Source organism: Tamandua tetradactyla, chromosome 8 (genome assembly GCF_023851605.1).
Source record: "Tamandua tetradactyla isolate mTamTet1 chromosome 8, mTamTet1.pri, whole genome shotgun sequence".
Lineage (NCBI taxonomy): Eukaryota > Metazoa > Chordata > Mammalia > Pilosa > Myrmecophagidae > Tamandua > Tamandua tetradactyla.
This window is the reverse complement of record NC_135334.1, coordinates 11,893,585-11,918,326: the sequence shown is the minus strand read 5'-3', so window position 1 is coordinate 11,918,326 and position 24,742 is coordinate 11,893,585. Positions and strand designations below refer to the sequence as shown.

The 24,742-nt window shown below is 34.8% G+C and overlaps 1 protein-coding gene across 7 annotated transcripts in view; it reads left to right on the top strand.

Annotated features, from left to right (window-relative positions):
* The window catches only part of CHEK1 (checkpoint kinase 1), a 161,558-nt gene that overhangs the window by 12,388 nt on the left and 124,428 nt on the right, over positions 1-24,742 (top strand). For 6 of the 7 annotated variants that reach the window (XR_013156485.1, XR_013156482.1, XR_013156483.1 and 3 more), the window contains exons 10-13: positions 3,917-4,094; positions 4,368-4,499; positions 9,176-9,277; positions 10,650-10,724. Coding sequence is in view for 1 of the 7 variants with exons in the window: in XM_077112524.1 (XP_076968639.1) it covers positions 3,917-4,094; positions 4,368-4,499; positions 9,176-9,277; positions 10,650-10,724 (487 nt within the window). In the remaining 6 variants the exon portion in view is untranslated. Of the gene's footprint in view, positions 1-3,916; positions 4,095-4,367; positions 4,500-9,175; positions 9,278-10,649; positions 10,773-24,742 lie in introns of all 7 variants that reach the window. The other variant, XR_013156487.1, reaches the window with a different exon arrangement.

Genomic DNA, 24,742 nt, shown 5'->3' with positions numbered 1-24,742 from the left:
TGTGTACAAGTCCTTTATGTTCCTAGTTAAGTTCATTCCTAAGTACTTGATTCTTTTTGTTGCTATTTTAATGGAATTTTTTCCTTAACTGACTCCTCAGGTCATTGCTTGTGTATAGAAATGTTACTGATTTTTGCCCATTAATTTTATATCCTGCCACCTTGCTGAATTTGTTTATTAGCTCAAGTAACTTTGTTTTAGATTTCTCAGGATTTTCCAAGTAAGGTATCCTGTCATCTGCAAATAATGAGAGTCTTGTTTCTTCCTTTCTAATTTGGAGGCCTTTTATTTCTTTGTCCTGCCTGATTGCTGTAGCTAGAACTTCTAGCACAATGTTGAATAATAGTGGTGACAGTAGGTTTCCTTGTCTCATTCCTGATCCTAGGGGGAAAGCTTTCGGTCTCTGTTCATTGAGTCTGATGCTGACTATCAGTTTTTCATATATTCCCTTTTTCATATTAAAGAAGTTACCTTTGATTCCTATCTTTTGAAGTGTTTTTATCAGAAAAGGATGTTGAATTATCCAATGCTTTTTCAGTATTAGTCAAGATGATCCTGTGATTTATTTTCCCTTTTGAGTTGTTAATGTGCTGTATTACATTAATTGATTTTCTTGTGTTGAACCAACCTTGAATTCCTGGTGTAAACACCACTTGGTCGTGGTGTATAATTCTTTCAATGTGTTGTTGGATTCGATATGCTAATGTTTTGTTCAGAATTTTTGCATCTGTATTCGTTAAGGAGATTGCCTGTAGTTTTCCTTTCTTATAGCATCTTTACCCAGTTTTGTTACTAAAATGTATTAGCTTCATAAAATGAGTTAGATAATGTTCCTTTTTGTTCATTTTTTTTGAAAAGTTTGAGCAGATTGCTATTAGTTCTTTTTGGAATGTTTGATAAAATTCTCCTGTGAAGCCATCTGGCCCTGGACTTTTCTTTGTAGGAAGATAGTTAATGACTGATTGAATCTCTTTACTTGTGATTGATTTGTTGAGATCTTCTGTTTCTTCCTGGGTCAGTATAGCTTGTTTGTGTATGTCCAAGAATTTGTCCATTTTATCTAAGTTAGTTTGTTGGCATATAGTTGTTCATAGTATCCTCTTATGATTTCTTTTATGTTTTCAGGGTCTTTGGTAACACATCCCTTCTCATTTCTGATTTTGTTTATTTGCATCCTCTCTGTTTTTTCTTTGTCACTTTTGCTAGTGACCCATCAATTTTATTTATTTTCTCAAAGAACTCACTTTTGGTTTTATTGATTCTATTGTTCTTTTGTTCTCCCATTCATTTAACTCTGCTTTAACCTTTATTTCTCTTCTTCTGTTTGCTTTGGGGCTAGTTTGCTGTTCTTTCTCAAGTTCTCCCAGGTGTCCTGTTAAGTCCTAGATTATTGCTCTTTCTTGTTTTTTAATACAGGCATTTAGGGCAATAAATTTCCCTGTCAGCACAGCCTTTGCCTCATCCCATAAGTTCTGATAAGTTGTATTCTCATTTTCATTCATCTCCAGATAGCTACTGATTTCTCTAGCAATTTTTTCTTTGACCTATTAGTTGTTTAAGAGTGTGTTATTCTCCATATATCTGTGAAAATTCTTGTTCTTTGGTGGTTGTTGATAATTCAGCCTCATTCCATTGTGATCACAAAAAGTGTGTTGAATAATTTCAAAGTTTTTAAATTTATAAAGGCCTGTTTTGTGCCCCAGCATATTCTCTATCCTGGAGAACGTTCCATGAACACTAGGGAAGAGTGTATATCCTGGTGTTTTGGGGTGCAATGACCTATATATGTCTGTTAGGTCTAATTTATTTATCTGGTTGTTTAAGTTCTCTGTTCCCTGTTGATCTTCTCTCTGGTTGTTCCAGAGGAGAGTGGTGTATTGAAGTCTCCTACTATTATTGTTGAAACATCTGTCACTCCCTTCAGTTTTGCCAATGTCCTGTCTCATGTACTTTGGAGCTCCTTGATTGGGAGCATAAACATTTATGTATGTTTTATCTTCTTGGTGAATTGTCCCTTTTATTAATATATAGTGTCCTTCTTCATCTCTTATGATGTCTTTACATTTTAAGTCTATTTTGTCCGATATTGCTATAGCTACTCCTGCTTCTTTTGTGTTACAACTTGCTCGGACCATCTTTTTCCATCCTTTCACTTTCAATGTATTTGTATCCTTGTGTCTAAGATGAGTCTCTTGTAAGCAGCATATAGCTGGATTGTATTTCTTAATACATTCTGCCAATCTGTATCTTTTAATTGGTAACTTTAGTCTGTTAACATTCAAAGTTACTACTGAAGAGGCCTTTCTTGAGTCTACCATTTTTGGATTTTATTTGTCTGATCTATGTATTCTTTTTTCTCTTTCTCTTCTTATCCTTTAAGTTACCCTTACTGGTACTCTTCAATTCTGTGCCCTCCTCCAACCCCCGCTTTCCTGTCTTTTTTTTTTTTTTTTTTTTTTTTTTCAGCTAGCAGAACTCCCTTTAGTATTTGTTGTAGGGTCAGTCTCTTGTTGATAAATTCTTTCACGACTTGTTTCTCTGTGAAAATTTCAATCTCTCCCTTAGTTTTGAAGGACAATTTGGCTGGGTACGGAATTCTTGGCTGGAAGTCTTTCTCTTTCAGGATCTTAAATGCATTATACCACTGCCTCCTTGCCTCCATAGTGCTAGTTGAGTAGTCTGAACTCAATCTTAAGTGGTTTCCCTTGGATGTAGTAGATTGTTTTTCTCTTGCTGCTTTCAGAATTTTCTGCTTCTCTTTAACATTTGACAGACTGATTAGAATGTGTTTTGGGGAAGGCCTATTTGGATTAATTCTGTTTGGAATTCTTTGGGCTTATTATTATTTTTTTTTTACATGGGCAGGCACCGGGAATCGAACCCGGGTCCTCTGGCATGGCAGGTGAGCATTCTTGCCTGCTGAGCCACCGTGGCCCGCCCCTTTGGGCTTCTTTGACTTTTATATATATAAGTCCTTTGTAGAAGTTGGGAGGTTTTCTCCCATTATATCCTCAACTACTCTTCCTAGCCCGTTACTCCTCTCTTCTTCTGGGACACCACTGTTTCTTATATTTGTCTGCTTTGTTTTGTCTGTCATTTCCCTGAGATCTAATTCACATTTTTCTATCGTTTTTGCCATTTGCTGTGTTGTGTTCAAAATCAGTTGTCCTGTCCTCTAGTTCACGTATTCTTTCTTCTGCCTCTTCAAATCTGCTGTTGTGTTTCTAGTATGTTTTTTATTTGGTCTACAGCATCTTTAATCTCTGTGATATCTGCTATTTTTCTATTTATTCTTTCAAATTCCTCTTTGTTCTCTTCTAGTGTCTTTTTGATCTCCTTTATGTCATTGGGCATCACATTTATTAAGTAGAGCTATATTAAAATCTCCGATTAGTTGTTCCAATGTCTCTGTATTCCTCCAGTATTTTAATTTGGTTGTTAGGTTGGGCTTTAGCTGTCTGCATCATGATATGCTTAGTGATCTTCTGCTGTCCTTGCAGCATGTAAATACATTGATTGGTTTACTTTGGAAGTTGATTTCTTTCAGTAGTCTAATGCCTTATATTTGTGGGATGGATGTAGAGCAGAATGCAGGGCATGGCGTGGGTCACAATGGTGTGATGCTGCATTGCAGCCTAGATATAGGCACACTAGGGGATGCTGTGCTGGTGTCTGTGAGTGGCTTCTAGTGGTGGAGAGGATGTGGCTGTGCACATCCCCTAGGGTCCCCCAGGGTCTAGGGGGTGGGGCTTCGGTGTGTGGGGCTCTGGTGTGCCAGGCTCTGGTGTGTGCTGGTCTTAGGTGCATGGCCCTTTGTAACGTATGTAATTTTTTTCAGTGATAATGGTAGTGTGATATAAGAAAATTCTTATGGATTTTACTTAAAAACATTTTTCTCCCTGTTTTAATTTCTCAGTGAAGAAAATGTGAAGTACTCCAGTTCTCAGCCAGAACCACGGACAGGTCTTTCCTTATGGGACACCAACCCCTCATACATTGACAAACTGGTACAAGGAATCAGTTTTTCTCAGCCCACATGTCCTGATCATATGCTTCTGAATAGTCAGTTACTTGGCACCCCAGGATCCTCACAGGTAAAGGAATTTTATTTTTTAACTAAATAATGTCGGCCCTTTGTTTTTTATTGTCTTAAAGTGTCCCTTTTTAAAAAAATTATAAATCTTAGAAATACCATATCAGTAGTTTTCAATTTTTGCAGACTTTTTCGACAAGGAAGAGAAAATTAGAGGAGACGTTTGTGTATAAGAATCTTGAATCACAAAAAAGAACTGTCAGACTTAATAACTGTAATATGACTGCTTTTGTTTATTATGAATTTATTCAGCTTTTTTCTTTTTAACATGTAGAACCCTTGGCAGCGCTTAGTCAAAAGAATGACACGATTCTTTACCAAATTGGATGCAGACAAATCTTATCATTGCCTGAAAGAGACTTGTGAGAAGTTGGGTTATCAATGGAAGAAGAGTTGTATGAATCAGGTATGCTTCATTGATCTTCATTATACCATTTTTACATGAAAAATTTAAGTACCTGAGTAAAAATGATCAAGTATATTTTAAAAATATGAAGTAATTAATTTGCAAAAGAAACCTGATATTGAAGGGATTTAAGTAATATTTATATTACTTAATAAAATAAAAATAATAAAATATTTTTCAACTCAAGAAACACTATTCTTTAAAGATCCCACTGTTTAAAAATAATAAGAGATTAGAGTCATGTTCTCTCAAAAACTATATCTATGTATGTTTATCTGTACCTATACTTAAAAGCAATACAAGGCTGTAATAATTGGCACCTCTGAAAAATGAATATGTTAGCCATCCCACATTTCCTCCCATCTCCTCTTCTCCTGGCCCTCAAAAATATTAATGTCATGAAAGACAAATGAGAGGGGAATATTCTATATCAAAGGAAACTAAAGAGGCCAGATAAGTAGGTGCAATGCATGATCTTTCACTAGATCGTGGATTTAAAAATAAAAGCTTTAGAAAGACTTTATTGGAACCACTGAGGACGTTTGAATATGAACTATATTTTAGATAATATTTTTGTATCAGTGTCATTTTTTGGGTGTGATATTGTGGCTAATAGAATTTTTTATTGGAGAAACATGTTGAAGTGAAATAAATTTGAACTTGTGTGATATCTGTAACTTAGTTTTAAAAACTAAGAAAAAGGACAACCAGCCATATGTGATGTCAGTAACTTAGTTTAGAAACAAAACAATAAAAGGACAACCAACCACACAAAGGAAAGTAAACACGCACATGTCTATAAGGCAAATGTAGTAGAATGTTAGCAATTGGAAAAGATGGATGATGGGTATATATTTATTGTACTATTCTCTTGCTTTTTCTGTAGATTTGTAGGGTTTCAAAAATTACAAGTTAGGTAATAGTATTATTGTGCAGAAATCCAAGGACAGCCTGATTTTGCTCTCTCACCCGGGTGGTTTACACTTTTTTTATATAGATAGATTTTTTTTTAATTGAGATTAAATTCGTGACTTAAAATTAACTACTTTAACCATTTAAAAATGAACAACTCAGCGCCTTTTAGTATATTCACAAGATTGTGCAACATTCCATCATACCACCCCAGCCCCAAAAACCTGCCCATGAGCAGTCATTACCATTCTCTTTACCCAGTCCTGGCAACCACTAATCTGCTTTCTTTCTCTATGGTTTGCCTATTGTGGGCCTGTTCACATAAATGAAATCATAAAATATGTGGTCTTTTGTATCTGAGATGTTTTCACTTAGCATAATGTTTTCAAGGTTTATCCATGTTTAATATATGTCAGTATTTCATTTCTTTTTATGGGAGTTTAGTACTCCATTTTATGAACCTACCACATTTTGTTTATCTGTTCCATCAGTTAAGGAAATTTGGATTGTTCCTACTTTCTGGCTATTTTGAATAATACCTCTGTGAACATTCTAGTACAGTTTTTGCGTTGAACATATATTTCCAGTTTTCTTGGATATATATATATACCAAAGAATGGAATTGTTGAGGTATAAAGTAACTCTGTTCTTAATTTTTTTTAGCAACTGCCTAACGTTTTTCCAAAACAGCTACACCATTTTACATTCCCACCATTAGGGTATGGGGGTTCCAATTTCTCAATATCTGTGACAATGCTTATTATTTTCTGTATTTTTTATTATGACAGGTATGTGTGAAGTGGTATTTCATTGTGGTTTTGACTTGTGTTTCCCTAATTATTAATATTAAGCTTCTTTTCGTGTTTTCACTGGTTATTTGTATATCTTCTTTGGAGAAATGTTTATTAAAATACTTTGCCTATGTATATATTTTTTTCATTTTCTTTTTATTGAAAAATCTTCATTCACATGCATTCTATACATGGTGTACAATCTATGGTTCACAATATCATCACATAGTTGTCTGTTCATCACCGTGATTGTGTTTTAGAATGTTTGCATCATTCCAGAAAAAGAAATAAAAGAAAAAAAAAAACCTCATACATACCATATCTCTTAGCCCTCCCTTTCATTGACTGCTAGTGTTTCCATCTATCCAGTTTATTTTACCCTTTGTCCCCCCTATTAGTTATCCATTTATTTATTTTTAATCCATATATTTTTTTAACTCATCTGTCCATACCCTGGATATAAGGAACATCAGACTCAAGGTTTTCACAATTACACAGTCACATTGTAAACGTTATATCTTTAAACAATTATCAAGAATCTAGACTACTGGAACACAGCTCAACAGTTCCCCTCTAGCCACTCCAATACACCATAAATTAAAAAGGGAAATCTATATAATGCATAAGAATAACCTCCAGGATAACCTCTCAACTCTGAAATCTCTTAGCTGCTGAAACTTTACTCTGTTTCATTTCTCTTTCCCCTGTTGGTCAAGAAGCCTTTTCAGTCTCTTAATGTTGAGTCCTGGCTCAAACTGGGAGTTCTGTCCCACATTGCCAGGGAGATTTACACCTCTGGAAGTCATGTCCCATGTAGGAGGGAGGGCAGTGAGTTCAGCTGCTGAGTTGTTTGTCCATATTTTAACTGGATTCTTTTCCTTTTTATTGTTGATTTGTAAAAGTTCTTTATACATCCTGAATACTAGACCCACAATATCTGATTTGCTAATATTGTTCTCCATCCTGTGGCTTTTCTTTTCACTTTTTTGATAGTGCCTTTTGATGAACAATTTTTAATTTTAATGAATTCCAATTTATTTTTTCTTTTGTTGCTTATACTTTTAGTTTCACTTTTACGAAACCATTGCATCATTCAGGGTCACAGAGATTTAAATTGATGTTTCCTTCTAACAGTTTTATCGTTTTAGCTTACATTTAGGTTTTTGATCCATTGTGAGTTAATTTTAGTATATAACCAGGGTAGGAGTCTGTTCTAGTTTGCTAGCTACCGGAATGCAATATACCAGAAATGGATGGTTTTTGAATAAGTGCATTTAATAAGTTGCTAGTTTACAGTTCTAAGGCCAAGAAAATATCCCAGTTAAAACAATTCTATAGAAATGTCCAGTCTAAGATATCCAAGGAAGGATACCTTCGTTCAAGAAGGCTGATGACATTCAGCATTCCTCTCTCAACTGAAAGGGCACATAAATGAACATGGTGGCATCTGCTGGCTTTCTCTCCTGGCCTCTTGCTTCATGAAGCTTGCTGGGAGGTATTTTCCTTCTTCATCTCAAAAGTTGCTGGGTGGTGACTCTGTGCTTCATGGTTCTGCAGCATTCTGAATCTTTCTCCAAAATGCTTCATCTTTTATAGGATTCCAGTAAACTAACCAAGATGCATGTAGTATAGGTGAAGATAGATGTCCATCTAATCAAGTTTAATACCCACAATGGATTGAGTCACATCTCCGTGGAGATAACCTAACGAAGTTTCCAACCTATAATACTGAATAAGGATTAGAAGAAACCATTGCTCCCACAACATTGATTAGTATTAAAGTGTAGCTTTTCTGGTGTACATATGAATCCTTTCTTTCTTTTGTACAGTTTCTATAAATATCTGTTAGGTCTATTTGGTTATAGTGTTGTTCAGGTTTTTCTTTGTTTATCTTTTGTTTAATTTTTCTATCCACTGTTGAGAGTAGGGTGTTGAAGTCTCCAGCTATTATTGTTGAACATTTCTTGCTTGGGCAAAATCAGTTTTTACTTCAGGTATTTGGGGCTCTGATATTAGGTGCCTATTTGTTTATGTTTATTATATCATCTTGAGAGGTTGAGATTTTTATCATTATATGATGTGTTTCTTTGTCTTTTTGTAAATCAATTTTTGTCTAAAAATTTATTTCATCTTTTATTAATCTGTTATTCCAGCTTTCTTTAGATTATCATTTGTGTAGAATATCTTTTTTCTTTCCTTTTAATTCTAGCCTGTTTCTCTCTCTGAATCTGAAGTGAATCTCTTATAGACAGCATATAGTTGGATCATATTTTTTGCTTAATCCATTCCACTAATCTCTGGCTTTTACTTGGAGAGTTTAATCTAGTTACATTTAACATAATTTCTGATAAGGAAAGCTTACATCTACCGTTTGACTATTTGTGTTCTGTATATCTTGTGTCTTTTTGCTCCTCAATTCTTTCATTACTGCCTTCTTTTGTATTAGGAATTTTCTTGTGCATCATTAAATTCCCTTCCCGTTTCTTTTACTATTTGTGTCATTAGTTGTTTTCTTAGTGGATGGCCTGAGAATAATTGTTAACACCTTAGTTTATAACAATATAGTTTGGATTAATACCAACTAAATTTCAGTAGTATACAAAATTTTGGTGCCTATATAACTCAGTCCCCACTATGCTGTTTTGTCACAAATTAACACCTTTATATATTGTGTGCCATCAACTGTCGTTTTTATTGGCAGCACTCTTTGATCCATTCCCTCTTTCTGTCTGAATGCTTGAAAAGTTTTGTCTTTGAGTTTAATAGCTTAATTCCATTGTGTTGAGTATCTTGTTTTAATTTTCTCAGAACATAGTATGTTCATCCAGTGTTGCACCAACTGTGATGCTGCTCCTTTTATTGACATGCCTCACAAATATGTATCTCAGTAGTATCATTGACTTGAGGTTATTGTTTTTACTTAGGGTCTTCTCTACCCACGCATCTGATTTACTTGCCTTTTTGTTGCTTTAGATTACTGTATCAACAACTGATAGGAGAAACAATAAACTGATTTTCAAAGTGAATTTGGTAGAAATGGATGAGAAGATCTTGGTTGATTTCCGGCTTTCTAAGGTAAGTAGGAGAGCAACTGGTTTTTTAAAAATGTTTTTTTGTTGTTGTTGAGTAAGTAGTACATGTTCATTGTTGAAATTTAAAGTATACAAAAAATTCAAGAAGAAAATAAGAATCAGGTTTAATTTTATCACCCAGAAATAGTACAGATTTATTTATTTATTTAATTTTTTTTGCATGGGCAGACACTGGGAATCAAACCTGGGTCTTGGCAAGAACTCTGCCACTGAGCCACGTGGCCTGCCCCTGATTTTCATTTAATTTTATGCACACTTTCTTGTCTATTCTTACAAAACTTGACTTTTTTTTTTTTTTTTGCATAGGCAGGCAAGAACTCTGCCTGCTGAGCCACTGTGGCCCTCCCAAACATGACTTTTGAAAATGAAATTTTCCTTATTCTGAAAGTTGTTTATGTTTGTTGTAGAAAATGCATGAAAGTGGAAATTAAGAAAATTAAAATAGTCCTAAAATTGTACTGCCTGGTGGTAATCATCCTTAACTATTTGAAGAATTCTAGTCTTTTTCTTAATGCATTCATATAGAAAACCTTTTTAATAAAAATTATTTTCAAAAATGTTTATATATTATAATTTAGTGAATATTTTGCCTTTTATACATAATTCTGACTATTTTTCTTGAACGTAGATTATTGTCCATATTTCTGATGATTTCTTTAGAAATTATTGGTTCTGAGGTTATAATTTTAAAGCTTCAGAAATACAAGACCAAAATAGTATTTTCTTCATTTCCTGAGAGATTGTTCATGGCTCTAAAGAAGGTTGTTGGGGTAGATCACACCCTTCATGTTGGAGATTTGCTGTAATACTGTTGTCCAAATACTTGCTATGGAATTAAATTATTAAGATCCTAATGTAGGTGCATGGGTGTTTCTCTGGTAGAATGTTTGCCTTACATGCAGAAGACCTGGTTTGATTTCTGGACCATGCACCCCTTCCCCCCGCCCCCCCCCCCCCAAAGATCCTAATGTAATGAAATCTTTCTGTAACTGAATCTAATAGGTTTGGTGCCAGTGTGTTATGGCAAGAGTTCAGTGTAATTGTGTGGTTTATTTTTAGTTTAAACACCCCCCCTTCCTGACTGCTTATGGAAAACAATGACTTAGAGCCAGAGATACCAACACTTGAAACTGATAGAATGCCATTTTTTCCTGCTTTCTGAGTTCAGTGTGGTAGGAATGGTGATGGGCATGAAAACAGGTCAGAATTATTCATATAACTACTCCCTCTACCAGGATTTTGGTCTTCAAGTGGATCTGAAGGAAAGTATTGTCTCTACTTAACACTGAAGTAAGTTTGATTTCATTGTATGTTTTTTTTTTTGACATTATTTTTGGATATTATTTCTAATATAGGGTGATGGATTGGAGTTCAAGAGACATTTCCTGAAGATTAAGGGGAAGCTGAGTGACGTTGTGAGCAGCCAGAAGGTTTGACTTCCTGCCACATGATAGATCTGTTGGCTCTGGGGATTCCTGGTGAATATAGTGCTGCTATGTTGACATTATTCTTCCTTGAGAAGATTATCTTATTCTGCAAACTGCAAACCTAAAACAGTAGTTCCTGAAGAGTTCTCTTCTCTCTCCTATCCAAACATGTTCCAATTCTTTTTGTATGTCCTTCATACAGGTAATACCTCAATCTTAATTGTAAATAAAACTTTGGGGGAAGGAATGGGTAAAATTCATTAAACATTTCTTCAGCAGTGTTTATTGGCTGAATTTGAGACTCACCTCATGGAAACCAAGTTTTGGGAGTACATAGAGTTTACCAGCTTTCATACCAACATAAGGAAAGATCATGAGCTTGTCCCATTTGTACCAAATGTTTGTTTTTATCCAAAAAATACAGATTTTCTCCACGTTGATTTTATTTATAAGAATGAATTAGTAAGAGCTTAATCCTTAAGACTTTTTGACAACAGATTTAACAGTTTATGAAGTGAGACCAGTTACAAAAAATGTACCCCCAAATTTGTACTTATATATATTTTTTGTACTTTTATTTTTAAAAGTGCCTGTCCAGGTATATAAACCCATTTTGAGCCATAACTATTGATTAAAACTGCAAGTAGATGTGTTTTTCATGGTGTAACTAATAATATATAAAATATTGGTTGGTCTTTCAAATAGAAGTTGGGCGTAAACTCTAGTACTTAACCAGCTTTATTCTAACAATTACTGTTGCACATCTTAAATATTTTTCTATATTATTTTCTATACTTTCACAGCCTTATTTTAATTCTTTACTACAGAAATAAATTCTATTTTGAAAACAAATGTGTAAGAACTCTGTGAACTCATTGGGAATCAAGCTTCTAGGTAATAAGGAATAAAAGGGAGAAGGAGAAATAAGGGAGCTCAACAAATAGATCTGATTTCTGGTTCTTTTTCCTATTAGATTTACTAAAACTTTGCTTCTAATAAAGTTTACATTAACTTTTGAATATAACAAGTTTGGACCCCATATTCCTATTCTAGGTAAACTGTAAAATTAATTATCTTTGTCTAAAGCCTAGAACCTATGAAAAAAAATTTTTTTGTATGCTATATGGCAATGTCCCATTTCATTCTTCTTTTTCCATTTGAGTAACTGTTATTTCAGCATCATTTGTTGAATTTGTGTTTGCTTGTTTTTGTTCGTTTGTTTGTTTGGGAAGTGCATAGGCCAGGAATTTAAGCCGGGTCTCCTGCATGACAGGCCAGAATTCTACCACTGAACTACCCTTGCACCCCCCATATGAAATTTTATGGTGAGAGTTTATCAAGATTACCGTATACTGGTAAATTGTGTTACTGCAGGATACCTAGAAGAGGAAAAAATTGAGGCTTTAGGGGATTTTCAGAATTGAGCCAATAAATTCTTAAATATGGGGGAAGTTATATTCTTGAGAATGCTTTACTCTTAAAAAAACAGTTATCTCTTGTTTTGACCTCTTCCTTGAGCTCCAACCTTTTATAGCCACGGCCTATTTGACATTTCCATTGGAAAATCTAATAGATAGCTCAAACTTCTCATAGTCAAAAACCAGCATTTTTTGGGGGAGGCGGGTGGAGGATGCATAGTCCAGAAATCAAACTCGGGTCTCCCACATGGAAGGTGAGCATTCTGCCACTGAACAACCTGTGCTTAAATGTCAACTCCTCAGCAAACTCTGTGATTGAGCTAAAATGACCTTCCACCTATGTCTTGCCCTTTCATCATAACACTTACTACCTGACATTATAGAATTGTTTTATTTGTTTAACTATTAAATGTCTCTTTCTCTTATTGAAATAGGTAGCATATAAACTCCTTGAGGATCTGTCTGTGTTCCGTTCTATATTGGGGACATGAGGCACCTAGAACAATGCCTGATTATTAGAACCAGCAATAAATATATGTTGAATAAAAAAAAAAATCACACATTTGATGTGCTCTACCCTCACAATATATCGGAATCTGTTTCACCTCTGTTTCTTTTGCTAATACCTTAGCTCAAATTACCTTCATCTCCCTGGATTACTGTAATAAAATTGAATCTAACCTCCAGTTAGGGTGGGCCACAATGGCTTAGCAGGCAGAGTTCTCACCTGATGTGCTGGAGACCTGGGTTTGATCCTGGTGCTTGCCCGTGCAAAAAAAAAAAAAAACCCTCCAGTGACTTCCCATTGCATCAAGACTAATATCTAAACTCCTTACTGTGACCTACCTGGCTCTATTTTTGCTCATTGAACTCCAGACAGAGTAGCCTTCTTTTTTGTGCGTTGAATATGCTAAGCTCATTCCCTCCTCAGAACCTTGATGCTTACTGCATCCTCTGCCTGGAGCTCTTTGAGTAGTTTACGTGGCTGACTGAACACTAGGATCTACCACACCCAGTCACTATCATGTTCTTCAGTTTTTCTTAGAACTAATCACTGTCTTATTTATATTTGTCTGTCTCCCCCATCAGAATGTGAGCTTAGACATTGTCATTCCTGTCTTAACCTTGCATATCTTGTATATAGCACAGTAGCTACACTATAGTAGGTATTAAATAGCTGTTTGTTGAAAAACTAAATGAATGTTGAATAAATGAATTGATAAATGAATTAATCATCAGATTAGGAAAATGCCACACTGTATTTTTAGGGGAAGGTGAATAGCTGGATAATAAACAATTTTAATCAGCTATTAGAATCTGTAGAACGGTAGGATATAATCAGTTGTCAGATTTGGACAGACTAGCTCTGACTTTTAATTATGTGAATATTGGCAGTTGTCTCTGTAAAAAGGCTGATGCTGCCTTGTAGAGTTGTTTCTAATCTTAAATATACTAATATATATGAAGAGTATATTACACTGTGTTTCACAAAAAGGCATGCAATAAATAAAAGGTGCCATAATATTTCTGCAATATGGGAGATAGTGTTTACTCCTATTATTAAAAATAATATTTGGGATGGTATGACAGTGGCTCAGGGCAGAATTCTCGCCTACCATGCTGGAGACCCAGGTTTGATTCCTGGTGCCTGCCCATGCAAAAAAGAAAAAAGTAATATCTGTTTATCACTGAAAATTGCAAAGTTCAGTAAAGTAGAAGTAGGAGGAGGGGAATTCATTAAGCAAAGAATTTTCACAATAATTAGCCCATTGTGTGTGTGTGTATGTAGAATGTAAGATTGTTGAGATCAACATAAATAAAAGTATATAAAACGTATGTACAATTTAATAAATTAATTGTAAAGTTAACATCTGTCTAACTACCACTCAATTAAAGAAAGGTTATTTCCAGATCCCTAGAAGCTTTCTTCTGTACCATTTCTCAGTTACAAGCCTGTCTCTTCCCCAAAAAGTAACCACAATTTGGCTTGCATGATAGTAATTTTCTGAGAGTTTTCTCACCTATTTATGCATCTTTAAATAATGAGTTTAGTTATGTCTAGATTCAAACGTTGTGCAAATGAAATTATGTTCTCTGTATTCTTTTGTATTGCTTCTTTTTATGTTCATGCTATTGCATGTATGAAATTCATTGATTTTAATTACTGTATAGATGAAATTTATGAATGTACCACTTATTTATCCATTCTACTACTAATGATATTGGGGGAAAAGCTTTCAGTCTCTCTCCATTGAGTATGATGCTGGTTATCGGTTTTTCGTATATTCCTTTTATCATATTGAGGTAGTTACCTTTGATTCCTATCTTTTTGAGTGTTTTTATCAGAGAAGGATGTTGAATTTTATCCAGTGCTTTTCAGCATCAGTCGAGATGATTATGTGATTTTTTTCCTTCTGAGTTGTTAATGTGCTGTATTACATTATTGATTATCTTGTGTTGAACCATTCTTGCCTTCCTGGTATAAACCCCACTTGGTCGTGGTGTATAATTCTTTTAATGTGTTGTTGGATTCGATTTGTTTATATTTTATTGAAAATTTTTGCAACTATGTTCATTAGGGAGATTGGCCTGTAGTTTTCCTTTCTTGTAGCATCTTTACCCAGTTTTGTTATTAAAATGATGTTAGCTTCATGAAATGAATTAGAGTTCCTTTGTCCTCAACTCTTTGGAAAAATTTGAGTAGGATTGGTGTTAGTTCTTTTTGAAATATTCGATAAAATTTCCCTGTGAAGCCATCTGGCCCTGAACTTTTCTTTGTAGGAAGATTTTTTATGACTGGTTGAATCTCTTTGCTTATGATTGGTTCGATGAGATCTTCTCTTTCTTCCCAAGTCAGTGTTGCTTGTTTGTGTGTTTCCAGGAATGTGTCCATTTCATCCAAGTTGTCTAGTTTGTTGGTGTATAGTTGTTCATAGCATCCTCTTATGATTTCTTTTATTTCTTCAGGAACTATGGTAACACACCCCTCCTCATTTCTGATTTTGTTTATTTGCATCCTCTCTCTTTTTTTCTTTTTCAGTTTTTCTAGGGGTCCATTAATTTTATTGATTTTCTCAAAGAACCGATGTTTGGTTTGATTGATTCTTTCTATTATTCTTTTGTTCTCCCATTCATTTAACTCCGCTTTAATCTTCTTTTTGTTTTGCGGTTAGTTTGCTGTTCTTTCTTAAGTTCCTCCAGGTGAGCAGCTAAGTCTTCAATTTTTGCTCTTTCTTGTTTTTTAGTATAGGCATTTAAGGCAATAAATTTTCCTCTCAGCACAGCCTTTGCCTGATCCTATAAGTTCTGATAAGTTTTATTCTCATTTTCATTCATCTCCTGATAGTTACTGATTTCTCTAGCAATTTCTTCTCTGACCCACTGGTTGTTGAAGATTGTGTTATTTAATCTCCATGTATTTGTGAAGGTTCTCATTCTTTGGTGGTTACTGAGATCCAGTTTCATTGCATTGTGATCAGAGGAAGTGCTTTGAATAGTTTCAGTGTTTTTAAGTTTATAAAGATCTGTTTTGTGCCCCAGCATATGATCTATCCTGGAGAATGTTCCATGAGCACTAGAGAAGAAATCCTGGTATTTTGGGGTGTAATAACCTATATATGTCTGTTAGGTCTAACTCATTTATCAAGTTGTTTAACTTCTCTGTTTCCTTATTGATCTTCTGTCTGTTTGTTCTATCTATAGAGGAAAGTGGTGTATTGAAGTCTCTTACTGTTATTGTTGAAACATCTGTTGCCCCCTTCATTTTTGCTAGTGTCTTTCTTAGGTACTTTGGAGTTCCTTGATTTGGAGCATATTCATTTATGATTGTTATATCTTCCTGGTGAATTGTCCCTTTAGTCAATACATAGTGTCCTTCTTTGTCTCGTATGATGTCTTCACAGTTAAAGTCTATTTTATGTGATATTAGTATAGCTACTCCTGCTTTCTTTTGGTTACAACTTGCAAGGAAACTCTTTTTCCATCCTTTCACTTTCTATCTATTTGTATCCTTGTGTCTAAGATGAGTCTCTTAAAAGCAACATATAGTTGGATCGTGTTTCTTAATCCATTCTGCCAATCTGTATCTTTTAATTGGTAAATTTAAATCTGTTAACATTCAAAGTTATTACTGAAGAGGCATTTCTTTCTTTTTTTTAAAAATCATTTATTTGTTTGAATCAGGATCCAAACAAGGACCATACATGACATTCTCTTTTTTTAATTTTGTTTTATTTTTTTTAAACAATATACAAACATGAACATTCTTACCATATGATCATTCCATTCTTGGTATATAATCAGTCACTCACAATATCATCACATAGTTGTATATTCATCATCATCATGACGATTTCTTAGAACATTTGCACCAATTCTGAAAAAGAAATAAGAAAAAAATTCATACATACCATACCCCTTACCCCTCCTTCTCATTGACTGCTTTTATTTCCATCTATCCAATATATTTTAGCCTTTGTTTCCCCTATTTGTTTCTATACCCCTTTCATTGATCCCTAGCATTTCAATCTACTAAACTGATTTAAACATTTGTTCCCCCTATTATTTATTTATTTTTAATCCATATGTTTTACTCATCTGTCCATAATGTAGATAAAAGGAGCATCAGCCACAAGGTTTTCACAATCACAGTCACATTGTGAAAGCTATTTCATTATACAATTATCTTCAAAATGGGATTAGGATTAAAACATGGCTTTTCTAGGGTACATACATCCTTTCAAACCAGCACAGTCTCCTTAGTCATAGGTTAAATATCATATATATCTGTGGGTCTGATTCTGTACTCTATTCTGTACACAATACCATTATCACAATAACTTCTTGGTATCATATATCCAATCAGTGTTCCCATTTTCAATTCTTATTTTTTTACAGTTTATTTTGAGTCAAAATCCAAATGAAGTAGTCTCTTTAAAATTGGTTAATGCCATTTAGGTCTGTTTTAGTTCATAATTTTCCCCTCCATCATTCTCTCTCTTCTTTTTTCCTGACAGTTTATTGGTTGAAAAAAAATGAGCTGTTTACCATGTAATTTCCCTCAGTCTGGATTTACTGATTATATCTCTGTTATAGTTTCATAATATTGGAGATGCTAGTCCATTTGTCGATTATATGTATTGCATATAAGCAGTTAAAGCTATAAATTTCCTTCTAAGTACTTGTGGTGGTTTGAAGCTCTGTGTACTAGAGAAAAACTGTTCTTGAATTTAACCCATTCCTGTGGATGTGAACCCATTGTAAATAGGACTTTTTGATGAGGCTACTTTAGTTCAGGTGTGGCCCACCTCAATCAGGATAAGTCTTTTTAGTTTTTTTTTTTTTTCTTTCTTTTTTTATCAGATCATTGAAACAAGTCACAAAAGTCTTTAAATGTTATGCTTGATTATACTCAGGACTTTGAAAGAATTCTCTTTTAAGACTATGAGATGCTACTGTTTCAGATCAATATGCCTCTCTCCCCTAGCCTCTATGACAAGAAGACTGCCATTGCAATCCAATGATATTCCTTTCTCTGAGTTGATAAGAAAAATTTTGTGGAAGGATCTTTTTTTTTTTAACATGTTTTATTTTGAAATATAACATATAAACAAAAAAGCAATAAGTTCCAAAATACATTTTTTTCTTTTTTTTTTTCTTTCTTTATTTTTTTTAGGTGCGTGGTCCAGGAATCAAACCCAGTTCTCCCACATGGAAAGTGAGCATTCTACCACTGAACCACCCATGCACCCTCAAAATACATTTTAACAAGTAGTTAAAATTTCTAAGTTTGGTATGGGTTCAGTTCTACAATTTCAGATTTTTCCTTCTAGCTGCTACTTGACACTGGAAACTAAGAAAAAATATCAGTATAATGATTCAGTAGTCATACTCATTTGTTATATCCTAACTTCTCTGTTATGATTCCTGCTTCTCCTTTTTACCCTCCCAGTCTTTAGGGTTTGGTTATGCCCATTCTAACTTTTTCCATTTTGAAAAGGGGTGTTGACATTTTGTCATGGGGGATGGAACTGGTTGATGTTGGAGGTACTGCCATCTCTGGGTTTCAGGATGTATCTGGCCTAGGAACCACCTAGAAACCTAAAACCATTTTAGGTTTCTGAAAATGAAACTTAGTGCGTGATACTTTTGTAGGATCTCAGATAGAGCTCTGGGTGTTCTTTAGGGTTAACAAGAATGATCTTGTTTGGGGTTTGGCAAACCATAGCAATTAGCAATATCTAGCTGAAGTTTGCATAAGAGTAGCCTCCAGAATAGCCTCTTTACCCTATCTGAACTCTCTTAGCCACTGATACCTTATTTTGCTATATTTGTTGTATCTCTTCTGGTCAGGAATGCATTGTCGATTCCACAGTGCCAGGACCAGGCTTATCCCTGGGTGTCATGTCCGGTGTTGTTAGGGAGACTCACACATTTGGACGTCGTGTCCCATGTAGTGAGAAGGCTAATGAGTTTGTTTGCAGAGATGGGGTTGGAGAGAGAGAGGCCACCAGTAAGCACAGAAGAGGTTCTCTGGAAGTAATTCTTAAGCATAATTATAGGTAGGCTTAGCTTCTCCACTGCAGAAATAAGTTACATAAGGGCAAGCTTTAGTATCAGGGGCTTGGCCTATTAATTTGAGAGTCCTTAGTGTTTGAGAGCATATCAGGGTTTTCCCAGATGGGAAAGTTCAATAGTTGCATATTTTTTCTCTAGTACCTAAAGGGACTTTCCTAAAACGTGAAAAAAAAAAAGAAATATCTTCATGTACCATAGAGTTCATCCAAATTATACAATCAATATCAGTGGCTCACAATGTCATTACATAGTTTTGTATTCATCACCATGATTGTTTATAGAACATTTGCATCACTCTAGAAAAAGAAATAAAAATAATCTATTCATCCTATGCCCTTTATCACTCCCTCTCATTGACCACTAGTATTGCAATCTACCCCAATTTTTTTTTTACCCCTTAATCCACCCTCTTTTTATTTTTTGCCCTTATTTTAACTTATCTGTCCATACCCAGGATAAAGTGAGCATTAGCCACATGGTCTTCACGATTACTCTGTCACATTGAGAAGCTATATAGTTATACAGTCATCTTCAAGAATGAAGGCTACTGTAATACAGTTCAACCAAATCAATAGGTTGAGCCCTCGATCTTGGGATTTGCCCCTATGAAACATTCCTGCAAAGGATAAGCTAAGGCTACTTATAATTATGCCTAAGAGTCACCCCCAGAGAATCTTTTGTTGTTCAGATATGGCCTCTCTCTAAGCCAACTTGGTAGTTGAACTCACTGCCTTACCCCCTACGTGGGACATGACTCCCAGGGATGTAAATTTCTCTGGCAGCATGGGACAGAACTCCTGAGCTGAGCTGGGTCCCAGCATCATGAGATTGAGAAAGCTTTCTTGACCAAAAGGGGGAAGAGAGAAATGAGAAATGAGACAATAAATTTTCAGTGGCTGAGAGACTTCAAGCATAATTGAGAGGTTATCCTGGAGGTTATTCTTATGCAATATATAGATATCCCTTTTAAGTTTACGGTGTATTGGAGTGGCTGGGGGGAAGTACCTGAAACTCTTCAGCTGTGTTCCAGTAGTCTTGATTCTTGAAGATGACTGTATAATGATATAGCTTTCACAATGTGACTGTGTGATTGTGAAAACCTTGTGTCTGATGCTCCTTTTACCCAGGATATGGACAAATGAGTTAAAAAAAAAAAAGATACAAAATCAATAAATTATAGGGGGCATATGGAGTAAAATAAATTGGCTAGATTGAAATACTAGTGGTCAGTGAGAGGGATGGGTAAGGGGTATGTAATGTGTGAGATTTTTCTTTTAATTTTTCTGGAGTAATGTAGATGTTCTAAAAAATGATCATGGTGATGAATACACAACTATCGATACTGTGAGCCATTGATGTACACCATGTATTGCATGTATGTGTGTGAGGATTTCTCAATAAAAATATTTTTAGAAAGTATATCAGAGAGGTAAGAGAAGAAATTTAATTCATGAAAAAGAACAGAATTTTTTTTTTTTTAAAGAAGAGGTGCTGGATTTTGTCAAATGTATTTTCTGCATCAATCGAAATGATTATGTGTTTTTTTCCCCTTTGTTCTGTTAATGTGGCCTATTACATTAATTGGTTTTCTTAGAGTATTTTTATGTCCCTTTCTGTTACCAGTAAGCTAGACTGGTTGGATGCCATGGCAGCCTGCTGCTAGATTCCTTATTATGTTGCCAGTAACTACCATGAAGAAAGAGCAATTTACTAGTCTTTACTGTAGTTTATCAGCCTCTTTCTCCTGTTGTTGCTTGGATGCTCTACATGTTCTGCTGGACTTTGGACTTTTGAAATGGTTGATTTGGACAGTTCCTGCCTGTTAAATAGTTTTTTTTGGTGGAAGGCTGAATCCTGGAGCTTTCTTCTCTGTCATCTTGCCACAAACCCCCTCCATCACTTAAAAACTTTTCTAAAGCATGTGTAAAATGTGCCTCTTTTAATTACTGTTTTAATACAATCTGAAAATCTTTTAATTTCCTTTTCGATTTGTTAATGTGGTATGTTACATTAATTAATTGTTCTTGTGTTGTACCATCCTTGCATATGTGGAATAAAACCCAATTGGTCATGGTCTATAATTCTTTTAATGTGATGTTGAATTTGATTTGCAAGCATTTTGTTGAGTATTGTTGCATCTATATTCATTTAAGAGATTAGTCCGAAGTGTTGTTTTCTTATAGTATTTCTATCTGGCTTTGGTATTAGCTTCATAGAATGAGCTAGGTTGTATTCCCTGTTCTTCAATTTGTTTGGAAGAGTTTGGTTAGGAGTGCCATTAATTCTTCTTGTAATGCTTAGTAAAACTGGCCTATGAAACCACCTGTCTTGGGCTTTATTGGGGGTAGGGGGTAGGGAGGTTTTTGCTCAGTGATTGAATCTCTCAGCTTGTGATTGGTTTGTCAAGGTCTTCTATTTCTTCTTGAGTCAGTATGGGAATTTGTTTCTAGGAATTTGTCAATTTCATCTAAGTGGTCTAGTTTGTTGGTATACAGTTGTTCAAAGTATCCTCTATGATCTTTTTTATTTCTTTGGTGTCCATAGTAACAATCCCCCTCTCATTTCTGATTTCATTTATATCTTCTCTCTCTCTCTTTTTTTTTTTTGTCAGTCTAGATAAGGGTTTATTGATTTTATTGACCTTCTCAAGAACCAGATTTTGGTTTTATTGATTCCCTCTTTTGTTTTTTTTATTCTCCATTTTGTTCATTTCTGCTCTTAGTCTATTTCTTTTCTTCTGCTTGCTTTGGGATTAGTTTGTTATTCTTTCTCTAGTTTCTCCAGTGGTTCAGTTACGTTGTTGATTTTAGCTTTTTCTTTCTTTTTAATGCAGGTGTTTTGAACTAGAAATTTCCCTCTCAGCATTGCCTTTGCTGCATCCCATAAATTCTGATGTGTTGTGTTTTCATTTTCATTCTTCTTAATATATTTGCTGATTTATCTTGCAATTTCTTCTTTGGCTCACCAATTGTTTAAGAGCATGTTTCACTTCCATATGTCTGTGAATTTTCCAGTTATACAGTTATTGATTTTCAGCTTCATTGCATCATAGAGCAAATGCTTTGTATAATTTCAATCCTTTTAAATTAATTAAAGTTATTAAATTTATTAAGACCTGTTTTGTGCCCCAGCATATGGTCTATCCTGGAGAATATTCCATAAACACTTGAGAAAAATATATATCTTAATGTTTGGGGGTGCAATGTTCTATATATGTCATCTTTTACTCCCTTCAGTTTGCAAGTGGTTGCCTTATGTACTTTGGGTGCCTGGATTAAGTGCATAAACAGTTTTTTTAAAAACTTTTTTATAGTGAAATATATATACATAGAAAAGAAAGAAAAAGCAACAATTTTAAAAGTACATGTCAACAAGTAGTTACAGAACTACTCTAAGTTGGGCTTAAAGAGAGAGTCCACATCTGAGCCGCAAAATAGTTTTCATGGAAGCAACAGTTAGTCTTTGTTATAGGTAGAAATAAGTTTCCTAAGGGCAAGACTCAAAATCAAGGATTTGGCCCATTTTTCCTGGGAGTACCTAGTGGTTGAGAGGGTACCTGGGGTTTCCCTTAAAGGACTCTACCAAAACTTTTTAATTGTCAACCCACCATAGTGTAAGATGTACCCAGGTATTACATTGAATTATACAGATTTGTAAGGCCTTATTCCCATTCTAGCCTCTAGGAGTTTGGATTGTTTAAATGAGCTATCCAGACAGGTTGCTTTAGATTGTGTGTTAGAAGAAATTTAGGTTATAGACATAATAAACCTCTCTTTCTTTGGTCTCATACAGTAGGTGAAGGTTTAGAGTACATATACTATCATCTTTTACCCTGTATTCTGATTTACCTTAGTCCCAGCCAGATTGGCTTTGTTTTTATCTCTAGTTGAGGCTTGATCTCTTTTTTGGTTACTTTAACTGTTATTGTATATAGGTATGCTAACTTTCAGGGCTGCTGCACTCCATTTCTGGGTCTTAGGTGTCGTAGAGTTACTCGAATTTCCAGGGAAATACCAGCTGATACACATATAGCTCAATGTCTCAGAATCTAGAAATACACTTAGAACTTCAGACTAAGTATGGCTTCTATAAGGACTTACAATCTAGGCCTCACTTTTAAGTTTTCTGAAAGAGATCTTAGCATATTTGTTCTTTTGTTTCCGACTTATTTTGGGCACTACATTGTCCCCAAGTTTTATTTAGTTCATTGTGTGCCTCTCAACAACCTTCCTTTTTTATTTCTTTTGACATCCTTCCTTTATACAGTCGCAACATATTCCATCATAGAACTCTATCGCAGTTCACCATTCTGCTTCTCAGTCATTGTACCCGCTCCTGGTGGGAGTCATGGCTGATCAGACCCACCCTGATCTCCCCGCCTCTCTCCTCCCTATGAAATATTAAAAACCCTCTTTGATCACTCACCCCTGGGACTGCAGTTCTGGTAATTTTTACCTGTTCTCTGTCTTGTCCTGTGGGACAGGGGTGAATCCAGTCTACCCTATTCTGCTATCTTCCCAGAAGTCCCGTGCATAAACATTTATGATTGTTATTTATTCTTGGTGAATTGCCCCTATAATTGCCTTCTTTATCTCTTTTAACATCTTTGCGTTTGCAGTCTATTTTGTCTGCTATTAGTATAGCTATCCCATGTTTTTATGGTTACTTGTTGTGTGCGTTTTCTTTTTCTATCCTTTCACTTCCATCCTATTTGTATCTTTGTATCTAAAATGAATCTCTTGTAAACAGCATATATATATGGATCGTATTTTTTATTCAGTCTGCTGATTTGTGTCTTGATTAGGGAATTCAATCCATTAACATTCTGTGTTATTAATATAAAGGCAGTACTTACATAATTTTATTTGTTGGCTTTTATTTGTTGGATCTATTTTTTTTCTCTCTTTTTATCCTTTTAGTTATCCTTACTAATACTCTTCATTTCTGCACCCTAATCCAAGCCTCTTTCTCTTTTCTTTTCAGCTGGAAGAACTCCCTTTAGTAGTTCTTGTAGGGTTGGTCTCTTGTTAATGAGCTCTCTCAGCTTCTATTTAATTGTGAATATTTAAAACTCTCCCTTATTTTTTTCTTAACTTTTCTTATTGTGTAATATAACATATATACAAAGCAAAGAAAAAAAAAGCAATAATTTTCAAAGCACTCTTCAACAAATTGCTATAGGACAGATCTCAGAGTTTCTAATGGGCCACCATAGCATCGTCTCAGATTTTTCCTTCTAGCTGCTCTAGAACATTGGAGGCTAGAAGGAGTAAATATTTTTATATCATCACAATTGACTTTTTTTTCTTTTTTGTGAAAAATAAAGTATATCAAAAAAAGCAATAAATTTTAAAACACAGCACAACAATGAGTTGTAGAACAGATTTCAGAGTTTGGCATGGTTTACAATTCCACAATTTTACATTTTTACTTCTAGCTGCTCTAAGATACTGGAGACTAAAAGAAATATCAATATAATGATTCAGCAATCATATCTTTTTGTTAAATCCTACCTTCTCTGCATAACTCCACCATCACCTTTGATCTTTTTTCCCCACTCTTTAGGGGTATTTGGGCTCTACCCATTTTAGCTTTTTCATGTTGGAAGGAGCTGTCTATAGTATGGGGTAGGGAGATGGGTCTAGCTGATTTTCTGGAGAAACTCTTCCTCACTTTTGAAGTACACCTTTGCTGGATAAAGAATTCTTGGCTGGCAATTTTTCTCCAGTATGTTAAATAGATTGTACTGCTGCCTTCTTGCCTCCATGGTGTCTAATGATAAATCAGCACTTAGTCTTTTTGTCTTCCTTTGTATATGGTGATTAATTTATCTCTTGCTGCTTTCAGAATTTTCTCCTTCTCTTTGTCATTTGACAATCTGATTAATGTGTCTTAGGGTGGGTTTATTTAGATTTATTGTGTTTGGAGTATGTTGGACTACTTGGTTTTGCATATTTATATATTTTATAAGGGCTGGGAGATATTTAGCCATCGCTATTTTTCATCATCAATATTTCTCAAATATTC